Source organism: Cervus canadensis, chromosome 3, assembly GCF_019320065.1.
Source record: "Cervus canadensis isolate Bull #8, Minnesota chromosome 3, ASM1932006v1, whole genome shotgun sequence".
Lineage (NCBI taxonomy): Eukaryota > Metazoa > Chordata > Mammalia > Artiodactyla > Cervidae > Cervus > Cervus canadensis.
Window position 1 is genome coordinate 107,550,851 of NC_057388.1, and position 23,024 is coordinate 107,573,874.

Genomic DNA, 23,024 nt, shown 5'->3' on the forward strand with positions numbered 1-23,024 from the left:
GACATCAGTGTCTGAGCTTGGCAGGCTATGCTCTGCTCCATCTGTCTGACTCTTTGTGACCCTTCGGACGGTAGCCCACCAGGCTCCTCTGTCCATGGGATTTTTCAGGCAAGAATACTGGAGTGGGTTGCCATTTCCTCCTCCAGGAAACCTTGACAGCAACCCTAAGACAGACGTGTGAGATTTGAGTTCTGACTCCACCATTCACAAGCGATGTGACGGTCAGTGCTGTTACCTTCTGTACCAGGAGACGTATTGGTGCCCGCTGAGTAGGACTGTGCTGGGGATGAGTTAGCTGGGGCATGCAGCACCCAGGGCATGGCTGTGACCTCAGTCATCACTACGTGTAGGTTGTTCTTCCTGTTGTCATCTGCATCATACAGATCACTGTTGCTGTTCCAGGACAACTGCAGATTGCACCCTCTGCGAAAAAGAAACGAGACTCACAGACACAGAGAACAGACTTGTGGTTGCCACAGGCATAGAGGTGGGGGAGGACAGGACTGGGAATTTGGTGTAAACAGACGCCAACTATTATATATAGAATGGATAAACGGCAAGGTCCTACTGTATGGCACTGGGAACTCTATTCAATATCCTGTGATTAAACCATAGTTGAAAAGAATATGAAAAGCAATATATATACCTGGGTCCACTTTTCCACTTTGCTGTCCAGTGGAAATTAACACAACATTGTAAATCAGCTCTAATTTAATAACTTAGTAATAAAAAAGATTGCACCATCTATTCTAGTACATTTAGATTTTTTAAAAGTGGACCACTCATTCAGTCTAAAGGAGAGACTTGCAAAGGACTAAATTTCAAATACTCTGGCACCTGGGGCGGTTCTCATCCATGCCCCACCCCCGCTGCCGCCCTGTGTTGGGGGAGGAGCCTGCACAGGCCCCTCCCCGCCTCCAGCGCCTCCCCTCCCTCTTCTACAGGGTCTCTGTGCCCCATGGAGGGCATCCTTGCTCTGTGGCTTCTGACAGGGTTGCGCCAAAGGGAGGGCCTGGGAGGAGGCGGGGCAACAGTGAGTCAGAGCACCCCCTCCTGCCCAGCCCAGCGCTGCCGGCTTCCAGCAGGCAGCCTCCTCAGGCAGCTGCTCATCCTGGGGTCCCGGCCCTGCCCCCCTCCACCAAGCCCGGGATGGGGAATGGCGCCCCAGTTACCAGCCCCGCGCACTGCATGCACTTCCCCTGGCTATTTTGTCCCAGATACCGTGTGTGTGCTCAGTCGCTCAGACGTGCCCCACTCTCTGCGACCCCCTGGACTGTCGTCTGCCAGGCCACCTGGGAAGTTCCATCACCGTATCTTGCTTAGGCCTTAAAAAATGTCCCTCTAGGAACTTCCCTGGCGGTTCTGTGGTTAGGACTCTGTGATTCCACTACACGGGGACACGGATTCCGTCCCTTGTCAACGAATGAAGATCCCACAAGCGGAGCAGTGCAACCAAATAATAATAATGATAATAATGCCAAACTTATAAAAAAATTTTTAAATAAAAATATCCCTTTATTAACACTTCTCTGCATTTCCCGGTGTGAGTACACCTTCTGTGTCCTGCGCTGGACCCTCTTGTCACCCTTGAAACACGCCCTTGTCATGGTTTCCATGGCTTCCGAGCTAGAGAACATTCTACCTCATCCGCTTCTTTTCCCGTCGCCCGAAACAGCTGATATGGTAACCGCTGGCAGAGAGATGCTCCCGGGCACCCGTAATATGCCAACAAAGCAGGCAGAAGTGAATGCTCCTTGCTTGCATAGCCCTGCTTTAATTATGCAAAATATGGTAATTTTAAAAAGATTACTGAGATGCTTAGTAAAGTAGCAGGTGTTACAGAATTGCATTTTTATTATCCTTCCCCATATCAGAAATGGAAATGATGGTCTCGCTAGCTATTTTACCACTTGCTAAATGTTCTGAGTCAGTTATCACCGATAATGCTTCCTTTTAAATCATCTGTGGACAATTAGAGACTTTTAGATTAACTAATTTTCTATATTAGAAGAAAAGACTTTATATAAATTTGACAGTGGGATTAATACTCTTAACAATAATAGTTACCATAAACTATGAATATATTTATAATTTATGTATATAAAATGGAACCCCTGCTGTAAAAATATTTTAAATTATAGTTAAATTTAATAGTCTTACAGTTAAAACTTTCTGCATAGGTACACTTTCTATGTAGGACATATCTGGCCGGTAATATACACGCCTGTGCATGCTTAGTTGTGTCTGACTCTTTGCGACCCCATGGACTGTAGCCAGCCAGTTTCCTATGTCCATGGGATTTCCCAGGCTTAATATAAATAAATGTAATTGATTATCCATAAATACCATTATTCTCTAATGCATCTGACATGTCCAAAGATATAAATCATTCAAAAATTGCACTGTCAAATAAGATAAGGAAGAAAGTGTGGGTGAAGGGTAAAGCAGTTGTGTCTGACTCTTTGCAACCCCATAGACTGTAGCCCGCCAGGCTCCTCTGTCCATGGGATTCTCCAGGCAGGAATACTGGAATGGGTTGCCATTCCCTTCTCCAGGGGATCTCCCCGACTCAGGGATCAAACCTGGGCCTCCTGCATTGGAGAGGATTCTTTACTGTCTAAGTCACCAGGGGAGCCTGAAGGGCAAATAGAAGCTGGAAAACTAAGAAGCCAGGAGTTGGGTTTGAAGATAAATTACATTCCCTAAAATTTCTACCATGAGCTATGGACTCAACACCACTGAGAGATGGGCAATGGAATGCCTGTCCACAATATATATTGTGGAATATATTATCCACAAAACACATCACCTGACCAGGTAGAGCAAACCTTGTTCTAGCGTCAAGGCCAAGAGAGACTTACTCATTGAAAGGGACATTCTGGTAGTGGAAAGGAAATGCTCTTGAGGACATCACTGAATTTGTTTTTAATGAATGAAAACTACTTTTTAATGAATTCCTCAGTGTACCCAGATTTTTTTTTTGTTGTTCACTCACTAAAGAATGTCCGACTCTCTATGACCCCATGGACTGCAGCACACCAGGCTTCCCTGTCCTTCACCACCTCCCAGAGCTTGCTCAAACTCATGTCCATTGAGTCAGTGACACCATCCAACCATCTCATCCTCTGTCACCCACTTCTCCTGCCCTCAGTCTTTCCCAGCATCAGGGTCTTTTCCAGTGAGTTGTCTCTTTGCATCAGGTAGCCGAAGTATTAGAGCTTCAGCTTCAGTCCTTCCAATGTATATTCAGGGTGGGTTTCCTTTAGAATTGACTCGTTTGATCTCCTTGCAGTCCAAGGGACTCTTAAGAGTCTTCTAAACACCACAGTTCAAAAGCATCAGTTCCTCAGTGCTCAGCCTTCTTTATGCTCCACACCTCTCACATCGTACATGACTACTAGAAAAACCATAATCCAAAGGACAGTTTGGTGGTATTGAGAAATTCTTTAGAGAAAAAGCCCTAAAAGGGAACATTTTCCTTCTCTACACAGAGCATTTCTGAAGCTTAATACATGTGGGCTTTTCCCACACCAGTCAGCCCTCCAATCCTCCAGATGTCAACAGCACGCCCTACAGTTCAGTTCAGTTCTGACACTGTCTACACAGACCCCACAGGGGAGACATTCAGACCCACAAGACTGTCCCCAGTGCAGATGCCAGCCACAAATAGTGGGTCCTCACTTTGCCTACCTCCTATCCAGCTTAACTACAAATCAGGGGTCCATGCACCCCTTCCTGGGCTGAATAATTTGGTATGACACCTCACAGCACTCAGGGAAATACACTGCTGACATCTCCTTGTTTCTGATGAAGGAGGTGATGAAGGACACAGGTGGACGGGCACGGGAAGAGGTGCACAGACAAAGTGAAGTCTAGGGGAGGGGCTCGGGGCTCCTGTGCCCCCCGCTCCCGGGGCTACCGCCCTCCCTGGACCTCCATGTGCTCCTCAACACAGAAGCACTCTGAACCCCCGTGAGTAGAGAGTTTCAGGAAATCTTGGCTTTGCAGGCATGACTGATTGTTAATTCAGTCCCTATCTTCTTTTTCTTTCACAGATGGTGGGGAGGTCGGGCTTGTTGACTTAAAAAAAGGGCATAATGTGAGAGTTGCAAGTTAAGTTTTATCTGGGGCAAAATGAGGACTATAGCCCAGGAGACAGCACCTCAGATAACGCTGAGAAACTGTTCCAAAGAGGCAGGAGGAGGAGGACAGTATATATGTGATTTTGGTGAAGAGGAGATGCCTGCAATCAAGCACATATTTTTCCATAAAGTTTCTACTAGTTTCTTGAAGCTTTACTAGTCACAAGGAATGGTCATCACCATGAAGGGTTTTAGTGCTTTTCTAGATATGAGGAGATACAAAAATTGGGCTCATAAAATCAGTACTTAAAAATATCTAACTATGTGAAGACTAGTCCTGCCAATCTTCCCAGAGCACAGATGCCTCATTTGTACTCTTCACCCTGAACTCCTTTCAGGGCCTGATGAGGGTCAGCAGCTGCAGCAGCACAGGATTTAATCCTTGTAGAGGGGGATGGCAAATGCCCATGGCAAGTTCCAGTTTGTAGTTGACAGGGGTTCCAGTTTCTCCACATGCTCATCAACAGTTGCTCTTATCTGACTTTTTTATTGTAACAATTTTAGTGGATGTGAAATGACAACTTCTTCTGGCTTGAGTTAATGTTACTTTTGTCAAAAGATGTAAGAGTCAAACTTGCATTTTTGTAGATCATTTTGAAGTCTGCTTGTGGCATTTTTAGCAGGGAAGAAATAATGTGTTGTATGTGTGCTTCAGCTGTAGATTGGCAATGAGCCTGCAAGTCTAAAACACTCAGGATTGATTCTTCTTGATTGCTGAGACGAATGACAGTTTCCTGACAACCATTCAGGTTTTTGTTCCTTTATGGGCATTTATAATCTTGGGCTCAGAGCAAAGAACCCTGGCAGAAGTCAAGAGATCTTTGTGTTCCCAACTCAGTGGCTAAACTGAATGCATAATCTTAGGAGCGAATTCAAGTCCCTCTTTTTACCTACAGACATGTTCTGTGTCCGTTACTTTCAGTCTGTAAGTGTTGGGCTATTTTTTTATTCCACAGGAACCCTAAAATATGTACTCTGCTCTCCTGGTTTTCTTTAATGGATGTCATGTAAAGAAATTTTACATTGCCTAAAGAAAAAGACTCTCAAGGGTCCCTTGGACTGCAAGGAGATCCAACCAGTCCATCCTGAAGGAGATAAGTCCTGGGTGTTTATTGGAAGGACTGATGCTGAGGCTGAAACTCCACTACTTTGGCCACCTCACGCGAAGAGTTGACTCATTGGAAAAGACCCTGATGCTGGGAGGGATTGGGGGCAGGAGGAGAAGGGGATGACAGAGGATGAGATGGCTAGATGGCATCACTGACTCGATGGACATGAGTTTGAGTAAACTCCGGGAGTTGGTGATGGACAGGGAGGTCTGGTGTGCTGTGATTTGTGGGGTCGCAAAGAGTCGGACATGACTGAGCAACTGAACTGAACTGAACTGAAAGATAATAGGATTTTCATATACTAAATGCTCCTATTTTCCAATAATTTGTTTATTTACAAAGCTTCTCTTTATACATATTCCTAATGTATGAAAGAGCTATCAATAGTGAATACTTCTTACATGTCATTCAGTTCAGTTCAGGTCAGTTCAAGCTCCTCTGTCCATGTAGCAGAGCATACTCATCAATGTTCAGAGACAACTATGAGGCGAGAAAGAAACCCCCAACCTATAGGTGTTTTGGCCCATAGGAGTCTGTTACCTAAAGTAGAAGACTGGGGCTTCCCTGGTGGTCCAGTGGCTAAGATTTCCCACTCCTAATGTAGGGGGCCTGGGTTTGAACCGTGCCCAGGGAACTAAGTCCCACATTCTGCAGCATCCTACAAGTAAAGATCCCATGTGCCTCAACTAAGACCTGGTGTAGCCAGATAAATAAACATTTAAAGAAACTACTACTAGAGTCCATATTCTCATAGAGAATACGGGTCAGAATCATCTGATTCCTGAGAAGTCCATGATGTCAGTGGGGCAAGGGAAAACATTGTTCACCTCAGCGAAGCCAGAGACAAAGATGAACATGCCCATTCCTGTGACTCATGGTCTCCTCTGGAAGGGGAAAACGTTACCAAAGATAAAGCTCTCCTAATTAAATTTGGAAGGTCATTTGCAAACACACTCCCTGGAGGAGGGCATGGCAACCCACTCTAGTATTCTTGCCTGGAAAATCCCACGGAGCCTGGCGGGCTGCAGTCCATGGGGTCGCAAAGAGTTGGACATGACTGAGCGACTCACACTTTCATTTCACTTGCAAACATACTAGAGATGTCTCTGACATCTTTCTCATCAGTCGAGCAATGTAACTAGGTTCAGGAAAGAGATCGAAACCCTGTGTGATGTCAGTTCTTGCCCATGAGTGCAGTGGGAAGAAAACAGCACACGTTTCCCTTCATTGTTCCGTTTGTTCCAGACACTTACATTGGACACCTACTCTTTTCTGTAGTTATTTATGTGCTTGGCTGTGTCAGGCATGAGATGCGGCCTGTGGAATCTTAGTCGGGGCAATGCAGGATCTTTCCTGGTGGCGCGTGGACTTCCTAGCTGTGGTGCCTATTTGTGCGTGGGCTTCGTTGATCCACGGGACGTGGGATCCTGGCTCCCCGACCAGGGAGTGAACTCCTGTCCCCTGCATTGCGAGGCAGATTCTTAACCACTGGACCACCAGGGAAGTCCCTGAAGAAAGACTCTTTATCCATCACAGTCTAAGAGCTGGAGGATACAGAGAGAACCAAGACAGCGCGTGCCCTGTGTTTGGAACAGGGAAGCGGACATGCAAATAAATACACGAGATAAGTTGTTACAAGGACTACTTAGCTGTAAGAAAGGGTAACTGCTTAAGCAGTGTGCTAGTGCTCAGGCGCTAAGTCGTGTCCAACTCTTTGCAACCCCATGGACTGTAGCCCGCCCAGCTCCTCTGTCCATGAGATTTTCCCAGGCAAGAATACTGGAGTGGGTTGCCATTTCCTCTGCCAGGAGATCTCCCTGACCCGGGGAACAAACTCACGTCTCCCACCGTCTCCTGCATTGGCAGGCAGATTCTTTACCACAATTTATTTTTTTTATTTTTAAAAAATTTAAGCATTTTTTTTTTTGTTGAAAAATGCCCAACATGTGCCCAACATGGCGATTTTAATGTTGCCTTTGTCACTGGGTTGATGCCAGATTTTGTCTCCATCTCTTGGTGATGTGCCAGGGCATGGTTGTGAAGGAACAGTTGAGAAATGTCAGATGCAAGCAGGGGTGACATGAGTCTTACTGGGTTTACATCAGGGATGCACAAATGAGTCATCCAGACTCCCTGCCACACTGTCCATATCTTTATTGTTTCTGCTTGGAATTCATGCATGAGCTGCCCAGTTGCCTGGGCTCTTTGCCCTTGGAGCCCAGCTTGAAGGAGAAGACATTCATTGTTTTCACTTTTTAGTTTGTGTTGGGCTATAGCCGCTTTAACAATGTTGTGATAGTTTCAGGTGAATAGCAAAGGGATTCAGCCATCCATATACATGTATCCATTCTCCCCCAAACTCACCTCCCATCCATCGAGCAGAGTCGCCTATGTTGTACAGTAGAACCTTGTTGGTTATCATTTTAAATATAGCAGAGTGTACACGTCCATCCCCCACTCCCTAACTGTCCCTTCCCCCTATCCTTCCTTCCTGATCCCTGTAAGTTCCTTCTCTAAGTCTGTGAGTCTTTTACTGTTTTGTAAATATGTTCATTTGCATCATTTCTTTTTAGATTCCACCTGTTAGGGATGTCATAGGCTATTTCTCCTTCTCTGACTTATTTCACTCAGCATGACCATCTCTAGGCCCATCCATGTTGCTGCAAATGGCATTATATCATTTTTTCTGGCTGAGTAATATTCCGTCTTGTATACATACCACTTCGTCTTTATCCGTTCCTCTGTCAGTGGACGTTTAGGTTGCTTCTGTGAGAAGACATTTGTTTTAGAACATGGATCTCTGCGTCATCTACCACGTGGGGCTGCAGCCTGGTCAGTCCATCTCTCGCAGGAGTTGGCCCACGGCTGTCCCTGCTGATCTGAGCCTCCCCACCTACCCCTGCTTCTGTGTCCTGCTGTCTGGACGACCCATGAAGTTCCTCTGCTGGTCCTCCTTTGCCCTGGTTCCATGATTCTCTAATCGCTGTATTTATGTCTTTCTTTGTGATGTGTTTCAGATGTCACCATTTGTTTTAATTTTCTCTGATATTTGCCTAAACACTCCACAGGACTTTTTACTCATGTTCTTGATTTTGTTCTTGTTAATATTATTAATTTTGATGTCTCCCACTTGACCCTGTGAAATCATTGAAGATAAAGAATGTTTTCTATAATAAAATCACCGTGTTTGGCATAACGTTAACGGTTGCTACATATTTTTTAATTTGTTTAATTTCTAAATGTTTTCACTATACCATTGTTATCATTCTTGTGCAATTTTTAAAATAAACATTGGAAGAGCTCATTTTTTTTTCAGAAGGTACCTCCCTGAAAATATATGGGTAAATCAGAGTATATAGGATGAATGATGTTTTCAATATAGTAAGAAAGCTCACATTTTAAAGAGCAGCAGTAATGAGTTAATTTGTGGGTAAGGACTAGTTTGTGATGAGAAAAACCATTCTTTTCCTATGCACAGTGATGGTTAGCTTTACGAGTCAACTTGCCTGGGCCATGGGGTATCCATATGTTTGTTCGAACATTATTTTGGATGTTTCTGTGAGGGTGGTTTTGTTTTGTTTCCTTTTTCTGCATGACTTTAACATTTGACAGAAGACAGGATAAAGCAGATTGCTCTCCTTAACGTGTGTGGGCCTCATGCAGTCAGTCGAAGACATGAATAGACCAGAAAGGCTGAGAAAGAGGGAGCCCTTCCCTGACTGCACTGGTCTGGGACATCAGCTTTTTCGTGCATTCAGACTCAGACTGAAACATTAACCTTTCTTGAGTCTTGAGTCTGTTGACTTTTGGAGTGAAACTTACACCACTGTTTCTCCTGGGCCTCCAGCTTATTGACTGTAGATTTCAGGACTTGACAGCTTTCTTGTGAGCCAATCTCTTATAATACATTAAATTATATATGTATTTATATATGATAATATATGTATATATACATATATGTATTTACATACAATTATATATATGTATATAAATTTATGTATTATAGAATATATGTGCTTAATTGCTCAGATATGTCTGACTCTTTGCAACCCCATGGACTGTAGCCTGCCAGGTTCCTCTGTTCATGGGGATTCTCCAGGCAAGAATACTGGGGTGGGTTGCCATGCCCTCCTCCACGGGATCTTACCCACCCAGGTCTTCCACATTGTAGGTGGATTCTTTACCATCTGAGACACCTGTGAAGCCCAAGAATACTGCAGTGGATAGCCTATCCCTTCTCCAGGGGATCTTCTTGACCCAGGAATTGAACCAGGGTCTCCTGCATTGAAGGTAGATTCTTTATGAGCTGAGCTACCAGGGAAACCCATAGAATATATGTGTGTGTGTGTGTGTGCACACACACGTGAGTGTGCTCAGTTGCTCAGTCATGGTTGACTCTGCACGCCTATGAATTGTGGCCAACCAGGCTCCTCTGTCCATGGGCTTTCCCAGGGTTGCCATTTCCTTCTCCAGGGGATCTTCCCAAGACAGGAATGGAACCTGCATCTCCTGTGCCTTCTGCATTGGCATGTGGATTCTTTATCACTGTATCACCTGAGAAGTCACATTCACACACACATACACACACACACACACACACACACATTCTGTTTTTCTGGAGAACTCAAAATTACCTTGACTTTCACTTTTATACATTAAGAAATTTCACATGTAGCATTTCCTTACGGCGAAATTCACCTCGCCAAGTTAAACTTCTAGCAATAAGTCACAAGACATGAGCACTGGTAAAATGACATGATGGATCTGTTCTTCTGTTGTAAATATTACCTGATGTCAAATGTGAAACTGAACGTTGTGCCAAAAGCCTCAACTTAAGTCAAAGCGGCTTTAATCAAAGCAGTCTCTGAAGCCAGCAATACATAAATTAAAGATGGAGCAGAAGGATGGACAAAACAACAGCTCTGATGCAGCAGGTTTGGAGAGAGCCTATTAGAGTTAAATAATGTCCATGGGTCCACACGTAGCAAAATACTGTCCATGGGGTGTGGGTGCCTCGAAGCATGGCAGATCCTATCTGCTCAAAACTAACAGAAATACTATCACCATACTATTTTCACCAAACTATGAGATAACATGCTCTTCTCATAGATTAGGAGAAAAAAAACACCTGGAAATACAACGGCAAAAACTGGAGAGATGGCCCAACCCTTACTGATAAATATAGGGCCACACTTGCATCCCATGTTCATAAACGCAGCAGAGGAAAAAAACACTTTGAAGGTGAGGGTGAGGAGAAGGGTTCTAATATCAGTTCCATCTTCAAATATTTCCTAATCTAATTTTCTGATAATATTTAATATCCCAAAATATTATGGCAGTTGCACCTCCTCCTTTTTAAGCATTTCCCCCCATATTCTTGGTTTCTTTCTTTCTCCCAGACTCTGCTTTATCTATCTTCATTCTTTTTTTTCTTCAGTGTTGCCTAAGTCAAAGGTTAAAAGAGGATGAATTGCAAAGACTGAACAGTCACTGCTGGATATTCAGGCTTGCTTTACTTTTATTTTGTACCATGTTTCCTCTTTATGCTGCTTTTAGCCCTGTCTTTTCTCTAGGTCTTTCTGCCACAGGCTCAGCAGGAACAGAGAACACAGGTGTGCCAAGCAAGTAGTTTTGGCTGATACTGTTGGTTGAGTGTTAGGAAAAACATTGTCTACTAGCAGAATTATTTATCTGTTAATTTAACATTTAGTCCATATGATCCTACTTTCCATTTTCAGAGATAATTTAAAGGAAGCTAGGAAAATGACAGGTTAAAAAAATTTTGTCCTATACCTACGAATAAATTTAACCAAGGAGGTGAAAGACTCGTACCCTGAAACTTATCAGACATTAGTGAAAGAAATTGAAGAAGACACAAATAAATGGAAATATATTCTGTATGCATGGGTTAGAAGAATTAATATGGTTAAAATGTCCATACCACCCAAAGCAATCTACAGATGCAATGTAATCCCTATCAAGATTCCTATGGCATTTTCCACAGAAACTGAGCAATCCTAACATTTGTATGGAATCAAAGAAGGTCAGCCCTAAATAACCAAAGCAGTCTTGTCAAAGAAGAACAAATCTGGAGACATCATAACCCCTGACTTTATTACAAAGCTCTAGTAATTCAAACAGTATGGTATTGGCATAAGAATAGACATAGATCAATGAAACAGAATAGAGAGCTCTGTCTCTTCAATAAGTTTTGCTGGGGAAACTGGATGATCATACACAAAAGAATGAAACTGGACCAGTATTTTGCACCATACACAAATATTAACTCACCGTGCATTAAAGATGTGAACGTAATACCTGAAACCATCAAACTCCTAGAAGAAAACATAAGTTACATGGGGCTTGGTAATAGTTTTTTTGGATTTGACCCCAAAACCAGAGGCAACAAAAGGAAAAGTAAACAAGTGGTATTACGTCAACCTGAAAAGCTTCCTCACAGCAAAGAGGACAATCAGCAAAATGAAAAGGCAGGCTGCCAGATGGGAGAAGACATTTGTAACACATACTATCTGATAAAGGACTAATATCCAAAATATAGAGAGAAATCATACACCTTAATATCAAATAAACAAACAAACTGATTACAACATGGTGGAGAACCTGAATAGATATTTTTCCAAAGAATACATTCAAATGGCCAACATGAAACGCTTCAACATCACTAATCATCAGGGAGATACAGATCAAAACCACAGTGATATCACCTTATATATGTTAGAATGGTTATTATAAAAAGGTAAGAAATAGCAAATGTTGGTGAGGATGTGGAGAAAAGAAAACCCTTGTGCAGTGTTTGTGAGAAAAGTCCAAGAATACTGGAGTGGGTAGCCTATCCCTTCTCCAGAGGATCTTCCCAACCCAGGAGTTGAACCGGGGTCTTCTGCATTACAGGCGGATTTTTTACCAACTGAACCACCAGGGAAGCCCACGAATACTGGAGTGGGTAGCCTATCCTGTCTCCAGGGGATCTTCCCGACCCAGCAATCGAATTGGGGTCTCCTGCATTGCAGGCGGATTCTTTACCAACTGAACTATGAGGGAAGCCCTATACTGGTGCAGCCACTATGAAAAAAAAACAAAACAGTATGGAGCTTTCTAAAAAAACTAACAATGGAACCACCATGTGATCTAGAAATTTCATTTCTGGGTATTTGTCATAAGGAAACAAAAACACTAACTTCAAAAGACATCTGCACCCTCATGTTCATTTAAGCATCATTTACAATAGCCAAGATATGGAAATAACGTGTGTCCATTGATGGACAGTATGGAATATTGTGTTCTGTGTGCTTAGTCACTCAGTCATGCCAACTCTTTGTGACGCCATGGACTGTAGCCCACCAGGCTCCTCTCGTCCATAGAATATTCCAGGCAAGAATACTGGAGTGGGTTGCCATTTCCTCCTCCAGGGGATCTTTCCCACCCAGGGCTCAAACTTGCGTCTCTTGCATTGGCACGTGGATTCTTTACCACTGCTTTACCTGGGAAGCCTCCCCTCAACCATAAAAAGAGTGAAATCTTGCTACTTGTAACAACATAGATGGACCTTGAAGGCATTATGCTAATTGAAATAAGTCAGACAGAGAAAAACAAGTGTTGCATGCTCTCACTTATATGTGGAATCTGAGAAACAAAGCAAAATGAAGACCAAGCTCACAGTGTTAGTCGCTCAGTCGTGCCCGACTCTTTGCGACCCCGTGGGCTGTGGCCCACCAGGCTCCTCTGTCCATGGAATTCTCCAGGCAAGAATACTGGAGTGAGTTGCCATTTCCTTCTCATAGCTCATAGATATAGAAAATAGATCGATGACAAGGGCAGGAATGCAAGGAGAAATGGGTGAAGGCGGTCAAAAAGGACAAACTTCCAGTTACCAAGGAAGTGTTGAGAAAGCCCTTGCAGGGGTGGTTCATTGGCCTAGGGGTATGATTCTTGCTTCGGGTGTGAGAGGTCCCAGGTTCAAATCCCAGACGAGTCCAGGTTATCCTTTGGGCTTCCCTTGTGAGGAGATCCAGCCAGTCCATCCTAAAGGAGGTCAGTCCTGGGTGTTCATTCCAAGGACGGATGCTGAAGTTGAAACTCCAAGACTTTGGCCACCTGATGTGAAGAGCTGACTCATTTGAAAAGAGCCTGATGCTGGGGAAGATTGAAGGCAGGAGGAGAAGGGGACGACAGAGGATGAGATGGTTGGATGGCCTCACCAACTCGATGGACATGGGTTTGGGTCGACTAAGGGAGTTGGTGATGGACAGGGAGGCCTGGCATGCTGTGGTTCATGGGGTCGCAAAGAGTTGGACATGACTGAGCGACTGAACTGAACTGTGGCTCAGCTGGTAAAGAATCCACTTGCAATGCGGGAGACCTGGGTTCGATCCCTGGGTTGGGAAGATCCCTTGGAGAAGGAAAAGGCTACCCACTCCAGTATTCTGGCCTGAAGAATTCCATGGACTGTATAGTCTATGGAGTCACAAAGAGTCAAACAGGACTGATCGACTTTCACTTTCACTTTTCCAGTTATGAAATGTCATGGGAATATAATGTATAGCATGGTAACTGCAGTTACTAGTACTGAATTGCATATTTGAAAGTTGCTAAGAGACTAGATCTTAAAAAGTCCTCATCACAAGAAAAAATTTTAGTTAGGTGTGGTGATGGATGCTAAATAAACCTCTTGTGATGATCATTTCAGTGTTCACAAATATCAAATCACTACCTTGCACACCTGAAACTGACATACTGTGATATGTCAGTTAAACCTCCATTAAAAAATATTTCTGTCTTGTTTTCTTATTTTTTTTTTCTCCCTACGCCAATATGGGATGGGATGGGATGGGAAAAGCTAGGTTTTAAGGGAGCAGTTTTGGTGAGAAAGAGAGGGAAGAAGATTCTGAAGGTATTAATGCCACTTCAAATAAAGAGGAGAAAGAACCATCTTAATGCCTCTTAAAATCAGAATTTAGACTGGAAATATTTTTGTCCACATTAAGCTGGGTTTAGTGTAAAGGTCAACAGTACAAGGATGATCTGTGCCCATGTTCATTTTTAGAGAAAAGCTGTCATTAAGAATCCTAACATAGGAGAGAGCTTCTTAAACCTAAAAAAAAAAAAAAAAAATGTGTTATGCCTGCCACTTTTCAGGCTAATCCGAATCCTCTGCTTTTCAATTCAGCTTTGTTTCACCTATTTCTTCCACTTATCTTTTACAACAAATCATTAGTTACAAGTCTTTTTCACCTGTAAACCAAGTGCTTGCATGTGCTTTTATATACCTGCTATATGTGTGTGTATATATATATAATGCTTATATATAATGTTTCATATATGCAGGCATTGTGAGTAATTTGCATTTGATTACGGTAGCAATTGCTCAGAATTTTCTGTGTGCTTTGGAAACTGGGCTCTTTTTCATTCTTACAAGCGATTTTTTATGAATATAAAGAAATGGAATGGTTTCTCAAATTCCTCCCAGCTTCACATTCCCCCCCCCACTACTACCTCCCCCCAGGCGAGGACGTGTACACACACACACACACACACACACACACACACACACACACACACACACACACACACACACACACACACACACACACACACACACACACACACACACACACACACACACACACACACACACACACACACACACACACACACACCCAGTGAGTTCAAGCCTGATGCGCTGGTGTCAGCTGTAACAGCTCCAGTCCCATTTCGGCGGTGGCCTGATCCTCGGTGGAGGAGGGAAGCCGCGGCGCGCGGAGCATCCTCGGTGCTCTTCCTGGCGGCCTGGGTTGGCAGTATTTGAATTTGACCCCTCTTGGCGTGCGTGCTCTCGGGAGCGCGCATCCCCGTGTGGTCCAGGGAGCTAAGCCGCGCCTGGGAACTGTTAACGGCCTCCCGGGAGCGGCCTTGGGTGGTGACCAGGGAACACCCGGCGCGATCAGCAGGCAACCAGCCGCTTGGGGTGAAGGCTGGGGGGCGGTGGGTGGGTGGATCAGAGCTGCGGTGGGGGCTCAGGGGGCCAGGCAGACCCCTTGGCGCGAGGCTGGATTGTGGGAAGCCGGCAGGATCAGATCCAGAAACAAAGACGCTCGAGGGGCCGCGGCTGGGGCGGAGGCCGGGGCTGGGGGAGATAGCGTAGCCTGGGAAGCCAGGTGAGCCGGCGCAGAGCCGGCCGGCGCCGCGAGTGCCGCCGCCCAGCGAGGTTCCCCGGGCCCTGGACCCACCGCGGCGGCTGATTCGGACGCAGATCATCGCTGCAACCATGGAGACGCTCCGTGCGTCCCGTGGTAACCCGAAACAACAATATTTATGAGCGCTCTGCTTCCCACGCCTCGCCTGAGCCACCGAAGTGCTAGGCGGCGCCCAGCTCTGCCCGGCCTCTCCCTTCCCTCCGGGGGGCGCCGCCGGGAGGTGGTCTTAGTCGATCTTGCGCTCACACTGGGCGGCAGGCGGCGGCTCCACCCGCCGGCACCGCGGTGGTGCCTGTTTGTAAAACCCAGCGAGCGTGCGCGGCGCACACTGGGCCCGCGGGGAGGGGGCGTGTACCCGGGAGGGGTGCTTCGGGGGGCTCCGGTTCTACCCAGAAGGTTCGGCTCGCTTAACCTTGCTGCGGCTCGAAGCATCCTGGTCCAGCCGGGTTCAAGCAGCGCAGCCGTGTGTGGACGCGCGCGCGCGCGCGCACACACACAACACACACACGCACACACACACACACAGATATACACACACAAGGGCCCGCCTGCACTGTGGTCGCCGCCAGCTCGCCGGGGTCCCCGCCCTTAGGGACCAGTTCGGCTCCGGCGCCCAGCTCCTGCCGAGCATCCCCCCACCCGGGCCGCGCCGCCCAGGGTCCCCGCGTGCGCCCCGCGCGTCGCGCCAGCCGCTGTCGCTGGCGAAGCTCGGCCGGCCGGCCCGCCGGACACGCAGGCTGTCGAGCTGGCCCCGCGCCTCGCAGCTTCTTTACCCGCGCCCCCGCTCCCGGCGCCCGCCGGCTTTTGTTGAAAGCAGCAACCTCCCCCCCCCCCCCCACACCCTCTTCTCCGTCTTTTTAATTTTTCTTTCCGAGCGACGGCCGAAAAGTGTTGATTGCTATTGTGATCCGCCCGGGAGTGGAGAGGGGCAGGGTGGCGGAGGGGGGACGCCGAAGCGCTGCAAGAATTTTTTTTTCCTTCAAAAGGCAACTCCACCCAGTCCTCGGCCGGTCCAATCTCTACTTTAATCATCAGTGAGACAATGGATTAAGTTACTCTTCTCCGGGCCAGAAGTCGGGTTCAGACTTGGGGCAAAATGAAGGAGAAGGCGATGATTAAGACGGCTAAAATGCAAGGGAACGTGATGGTGAGTGCTGGTGGGCGAGGCGCGCGTGGCCGGGAGGACCGGCACCGGGGGACCAGTGCTGGGGACGAGCGCGGCACCCCCGGGACTGACGGCGACCCTGTGCGCTGCGCCACCGCCAGATCCCACCGGAACCCCCCAGCGGCGGCCGCCCGGGTGCGGTGGATCTGCCGCCTGTTTGCAGATTGCAACTTTACGGCCCTGGGTCCCTGTGCTTTGGACAGGTGGCTCGGAGTCCGGGGCGAGGGCGGGCTGCGCGCGGTGGGGAAGGGGCGGCGGAGCAGCCCCCCGCCGACCGCGCGTCCATTCCAGCTTGCGGCGGACCCCCGGGGCCGTGCCGGGGTGGTGGTGGCGGGGAGGGGAGGGACCCGCGGACAGCGGGGTCGCCGAGGCTAGGGCAGGACCGCTGGGCCCGGATGCCCGCGCCGGCCTTGCGATCCCGGAGCCCGGGACCTGTTGGGGTCCGCGAAGCCCGTGGCTCACCCGGGCCGGGGGCCTGTCTCTCGGCTCCGGCCGCTGCTACCGCGGCTGCCGGCTGGGCGGGGCCCTGCTCCCGGGTGTGACAACGGTGACCACCCCCCCTCCCCAAAAAGGCTGACGGTGCCAGCGAGCGTAATGATGGCACATCGTCCCCCTAGGAGGCCCGTGTGCCGCCGGGGACCTCAGGGCAGCAGGCCAGGGGGGCACCTGCGCCTTGACAACTTTGCTAAGTCGAGGACTACCCCCCCCCCTCGCCGCTCCACGTCCCCGGCGTCCCGCGTCCCCCGCCGACCCCCGACCGCACCGGGCACCGCGCCACCGCCACCTTGGGGCCCCTGCCGTCTGCATCCCGGCCCCGGACCAGGAGCCACGGGGGTCAGGGCGCCGGACCCTCCTGGCGAGGACCAGGAGGTTGCCATCTTGTTCTCTGGAAACTGTGTGTGAGCATGTTTATTTGGCTGATGTTTTAACCCTTTCCGGGTTGCAGTGGGCCGCTCCGGAGGTGGGGCTCTGTTTCCACACATGACTAGTCCGCGGGGTCCTTGGTGGTGAGGGAGGGGCCGGAGGCGGGGGCCGCCGTGAGACTTTGAAGGTACAGCTGGAAATGCAGAAATTCCTTTGGGGGTCCCGGGGCTCCCATTGGTTGGATCCCAGGGGTGCGGGGCGGAAGCAGGGCTGTGTATGGAAGGACCCAGTTAGTGAGCCGTTTCGAGGTCTTGCGTTCAATAAAAAGAGGCAAGAAATGAAAAATGTATTCGAATTGGACCAGAACCCAGCCGGCTTAACCACACCCACAGCGAGGCACCTGTTGCCTGGCAGAGGACCGATCACCCTGCGTTTTGAACTTGACTTCCGGCCGGAGGAGCTCAGTACCTGTTTGAAGGGACTGTTTCGTAGGCACCCCCCTCCCCTCCCTGACACACAGCAGACAAGCCTCCCATTCCTGAACCCTCATCAGCCTGGGTTTCTCCCGGGCTTACCTAATTGTCTGCGAAAATACATCTGTGTCCCTCCTTTCCCAACTCCACTTCTTGCCATTGCATAACTTCATGTATAAACAGGACAGAAACGTGTGTGGAGTACTGTTTTCCAATTAAGTTCCCACCCACACTCACAATCGCTGTCTCATGTGATGCCTTAATGTAAATGTAAAACTTGCACATTTAGGACCCCGGCGGGGGAGAAGATTCAGGTTCCTCCTGCTGATGATAATGATGATGATGCTTGATTGATTCTTTACCTAAACACTGTGGTCCAGTCAGTGTTTCTTCCAGTAACTTAGTACACTGTAACACAGCACCGTCTTCATATACGTGGCATATGTGGCATCTTCATTAAAAACTTTTAAGATCTTCCCTCCCACTCCCCTCTCTCTGCATTTACTTCAGAAAAATAAAGAGTGAGAACACTGATCTCATTTTCTCTCACACAGCGAACAAAGCAGTTCCCTGGGGTGCCCACCGAACATCCTCCTCTGTGTCTGCATTTCATAAGGGCCATCAGAGCAGGTCGAACTGAGTCTAGATAAGCCTACAGCCACCGGTTATGTTTTCAGACTCATCTGGTTGTTGGCCTAAGAAGAAAATGAGACACAGCCTCGCTCAACTTTTCCACCTTCTGTCAATTCCTAAATTGATAATTATGACTCTGCAGTCGGGTTTGTGCCTTCTCTGAAATGTCACATTCCAGCTAAATCCAGTCAGCTTTACTCGAGTGATCATGCCACACTTAAATCGTTGTTTTGGGACTTACTGAGCCCTAATTTTTCATCAGTTGTTTGTGGAAGTCTCTGGGTAATCACAGCCTCTCCTGGATTCGATGACTGGCAAATTCTTTGCGTTCGCAGCTTGATTGGAATTCAGGTGATATTTTACATTCCCGATGAGGACGGGATGATTTATTCCATCGCTGACAGTTGAGTGGCTGCAACGTGACTGCTGAGGAAGGGGTGCAGTGAGCTGCATGATGTCCGTGTTCGCGAAGCAAGACACACACAGGGACAGAGACACAGACTCACTCCATCGCCCGGCCGGGCACTCGGAGTTCTCTGGACCCACGTCTGAGGTGTGATGTGTAAAAGGGAGACACCTGGTCCTGCCAGGGTGGTGGGCGAAGGGCCACATCCCCTTGCAGCCAGGCAGGCAGATTCCGTTTCACTCCAGTCTCCCCTCACTCATGTGCCCGTGTGTGACCACGTGGTCTGGACCCATTGTCTCTTGCTCCCAAGAACCATGACAATAGCACCTGGCTTGCCTTTGCTGTGCTGTAATCCTTAATTGAAAATCTATTTTCATAAAATCTTCGTGAACGTTTCATTCCTTACACGTTGCTCTAGAAGTTTATTGCCGGTGACAGTTAGCTGATTAAGGGAAGGCAAACTCCCCGGTATGCCCTCTAGTCTTGTTTTGGCGTGATAAATGAATAAAAGAAAGAACATGGGTGGAATGGTTCCCAACTTCTAGCTTCATTCTTGAGGAGAGTCTGTTTCATAAACTTTACTTCTAATATTGTGAGAATGAAACCACCTTTCATCTGCAACTTAATACCCTTGAAAGGGATCGAAAGTTTTCCACTCTCTCAGGAGAGAAATTAGGTTTTCACATCCCTGCCTTTTCAGATAATCTACATTTGAAAATTTGTACGGGCTGGGGGGATGACTTGCATTTTTTTTCAACCCAGTCTTGCTGTATGACTCTGTTGCTATCCTACTTCTTTAACCATGGTTTAAATTAAATGGGCTGTTGGAGGAAGGCAGGTCCTCTGGCAGGAGGTCTGGGGTCAGTGGAAAATTTGATTAGCCAGAGGAGATTACTTCATACTCAGTTGCCCTACTCTGTTTCTGGGAGCTTTTCCCAGACATTGAGTTGCTTCCTGGAGACAGAGTAAAGGTTGGTTTAAAAAAAAAAAAATCAAATTCCCGAGGACCGCCCGATGCCCTGGGTGACAGGGTGCCCCTTCCTTGGTGTGTGTTGGTGGCCCTGCACGCAGATGGGGGGTGAATGAGGTTGGCCACACCCTTGGTGACCAGAGCTGTGTCTGGGGAGGTTCAGAAGACAGATGGTGAGGGTCTGAGGTCTGCAAGCCACAGGGGTCCCCGAGAATCTCTTGGTTGAACGGTGCTGCTTTTGAATGAAAGTTGCAGCCTGGGGATTCATTTCTTATGTATGGAAGCGGATGTTCTTCCTGTGGCCTCTGACTGTGGGCTCTGGTCACTGACCAAATGCATCTGTGATGTCATGGGCCTCCGATCTTTTCCAATCTTCCCGTTTCTGTGTTGGACAGAAACCCAGAGTAGAACCGCCTGCAGTGAGACCTGTATTCGGGCCACGTGGATACCTCACTGATTCAGTCCTCCTAGACACGATGGCCTTCTGGTGTTGATGCCTGCTCATAATAAGCCACGGTGAGCAGAGGAAAGGCTTTGAGGTTTGTAGATGAGTTACGGGAACCTGTATGGCACACAGACTCCCCGCTGTCCACCCTCCTGGGGAACAGGGGCACACACTCGTGAGATGACTTTTGGGGGCGCATCCTCTAGGGATGCATTATGTTTCCTCTGTCTGAGGGTGATTAGGAACACTTCTGCTTTCTTACTGCTATTGGCATCCTGGCGACAAAAGCCGTGGTGTTGGTTCCGAAGGTGAGCTTGGTGGCTTATATACTGGGAGGAATTTACCTGCGTGAAATGGGTTCCAAAACTGTTTCAGAGGTCACGGGGTTTGGAGGGTTCTCTTTATGTGTCCCAGGATGTGGTATCTACATAGGGATTTCCCTACTTCGTAGTTGTTCAGCGTCCGTTCCCAAAGTCATCAACCCCATCATCAGACTCCTCTTGAAATGCTGATTATCCCACCTATGCAGAAAAAAAACCCAAAAACAAAAACACGAGACAGGTACCATTTCACACACACCTCTTACAGGATTTACAGGATTGGGAAAGGATTTAGACACTAACTCCCAATAAAAGATACACAAAGGTGCTAAGGTCTCTAGGAAGAAGTTCCTAAACCCCGAAAGGGATGGTCAGCTCTGGATGTTTCATAAAATGTCTTGAGTAGAGCTGTGGAGCATGCACAGGGCTGTCTTCACTTGATGGGCTGCTGGGTCTTCATGTGGGGACGTGTAAGATATCCAAGTTGGCCTTTTCCTCTGCTTGGATGATTACCCTCCCTTCTCTGATCTGTCCTGGCCCCTAACTCTGTTACTACAAACTTGCTCATTGTTTGAGTTTTGAATTCCTTTTATTATTTCCTAGAGGTGTGGTGCATTTCCCAAACTGTATCTTCACTCACCCGTGAGCAGGTGCTAGGCACGGGAGTCCCCAGGGGTTGCGTGAACAGACAGGTGTTCATTTCCACACCCAGTGTGGACAGTTTTTATGAGAAAGGTCTGTGGTCTTGGTTGTACTTCTCTTTGAAGAACTTCTTCATGTTCTAATGTGTCAGATGAGAGAGAATTCCATTCATAGCGTACCTTCCACTTACAACTACAATGAGTTTGAAGTTTATGCTCGCTTTGTGATTACCATATGTGGTTTTTCTCCCAGCACCACAAGGCAGCTCTCTGGTACCAGCTGGGTGTCCTGTAATTCAGCTAAGTTGCAACCCCATCTGTTTGGAGAAACCCTTGGTCCCACAGGTGAAGGGCTTCTGCCCAGGTTGGCTAAGCTCAGAAGTTCTGGGGAACCCCTCCTCGGGTTCCATTAATTCACTGGGATGGCTCCCAGACTCAGGAAAGCATCAGTTTTCTTACCGTATGACCAGTGTATGACAAAAGATATTAACATACAAATGAAGAGTCCTGTGAAGAGATAACCCCGGGCTGGGTCTGGAAGGGTCCCAAACACAGGAGCTTCTGTCCCTGGGGAGTTTGGGGTGCCGCCACCCCAGATGGGTCCTGGCTCAGCAGCCCAGAAGCCATCCACACCCTGTCCCACGGGGCTCATGCAGAGGATCCATTACGTAGGCAGCGTTGATGAGGTCATTGGCCATCAACCGCCGATTCAGTCTCTAGCTTCCCTCTCCTCCCTGGAGATCAGAGGTTGGCAGATCAGAGCTCCCACCCTCTAATTGAGGTGGGGCCTTCTGGAAACCAGCCCCATCCTTAGGGGATTTCCTAGGGTCACCTGGTTAACAGGAACTCAGCTGCCCTTTAAAGGGGCATGTCATGAATTACAAGATAAGGAAATGGCAACCCACTCCAGCATTCTTGCCTGGAGAATCCCATGGACAGAGGAGCTGGTGGGCTACAGTCCACGGGGTCACAAAGAGTTGGACCCGACTGAGCATCTTGGCACATCTCCCTTTAGGGCTTCCCAGGTGGCATTAGTGGTAAAGCACCTGCCTGCCAGTGCAGGAGACATAAGAGACGTGGGTTTGATCCCTGGGTTTAGAAGATCCCCTGGAGGAGCGCATGGCGACCCATTCCAGTATTCTTGCCTGGAGAATCCCATGGACAGAGGGACAGGTGGGTTATAGTCCATGGGGTCAAAAAGAGTCGGACACGACTGAAGCGACTTAGCACACATGCACACATTTCCCTTTAAAGCTCCGAAGTGATTTCAGGCACAGAGGACAGTTGGCTGAATATGGTAACAGAAGATGCCCCATTGTTCTTCTTGTGCCGGACATTCCAAGGTTCTGGGAGCTGTGAACTATGGCTGCAGTTATAAATCCGTGTGTTTGTTATAAATCACATCACAGTTCAGTAACTACTGCTTCCATCCTCTTTTTTATCTGGAGAGGTAAATAAATTGACCCCAGGTCATTGTTGTCTTTCCCCTTCATTACTTTAAAATAAATTTAACGAGAAGGAGACTTTGTGACCTCCCTTGGTGCTGGAAGCCAGTTCTATTGGATTAACAGGACTGCAGCTTAGAGGTCAAGGAAGGACATGTCCTAGACCCCGTGGGACACACGCACACAGCCAGCTGAGA

At 47.7% G+C, this 23,024-nt stretch overlaps 1 protein-coding gene across 2 annotated transcripts in view; it reads left to right on the forward strand.

Moving 5' to 3' along the window:
* The window catches only part of DPP6 (dipeptidyl peptidase like 6), a 1,059,086-nt gene that overhangs the window by 82,496 nt on the left and 953,566 nt on the right, over positions 1 to 23,024 (forward strand). Inside the window, exon 1 of one of the 2 annotated variants that reach the window (XM_043463959.1) lies at positions 15,848 to 16,612. The exons of the other annotated variant lie outside the window; for it this stretch is intronic. Coding sequence (XP_043319894.1) covers positions 16,562 to 16,612 — 51 coding nt within the window. The 5' untranslated portion in view covers positions 15,848 to 16,561. Of the gene's footprint in view, positions 1 to 15,847; positions 16,613 to 23,024 lie in introns of those variants that run through there. 2 annotated transcript variants of the gene reach the window in all.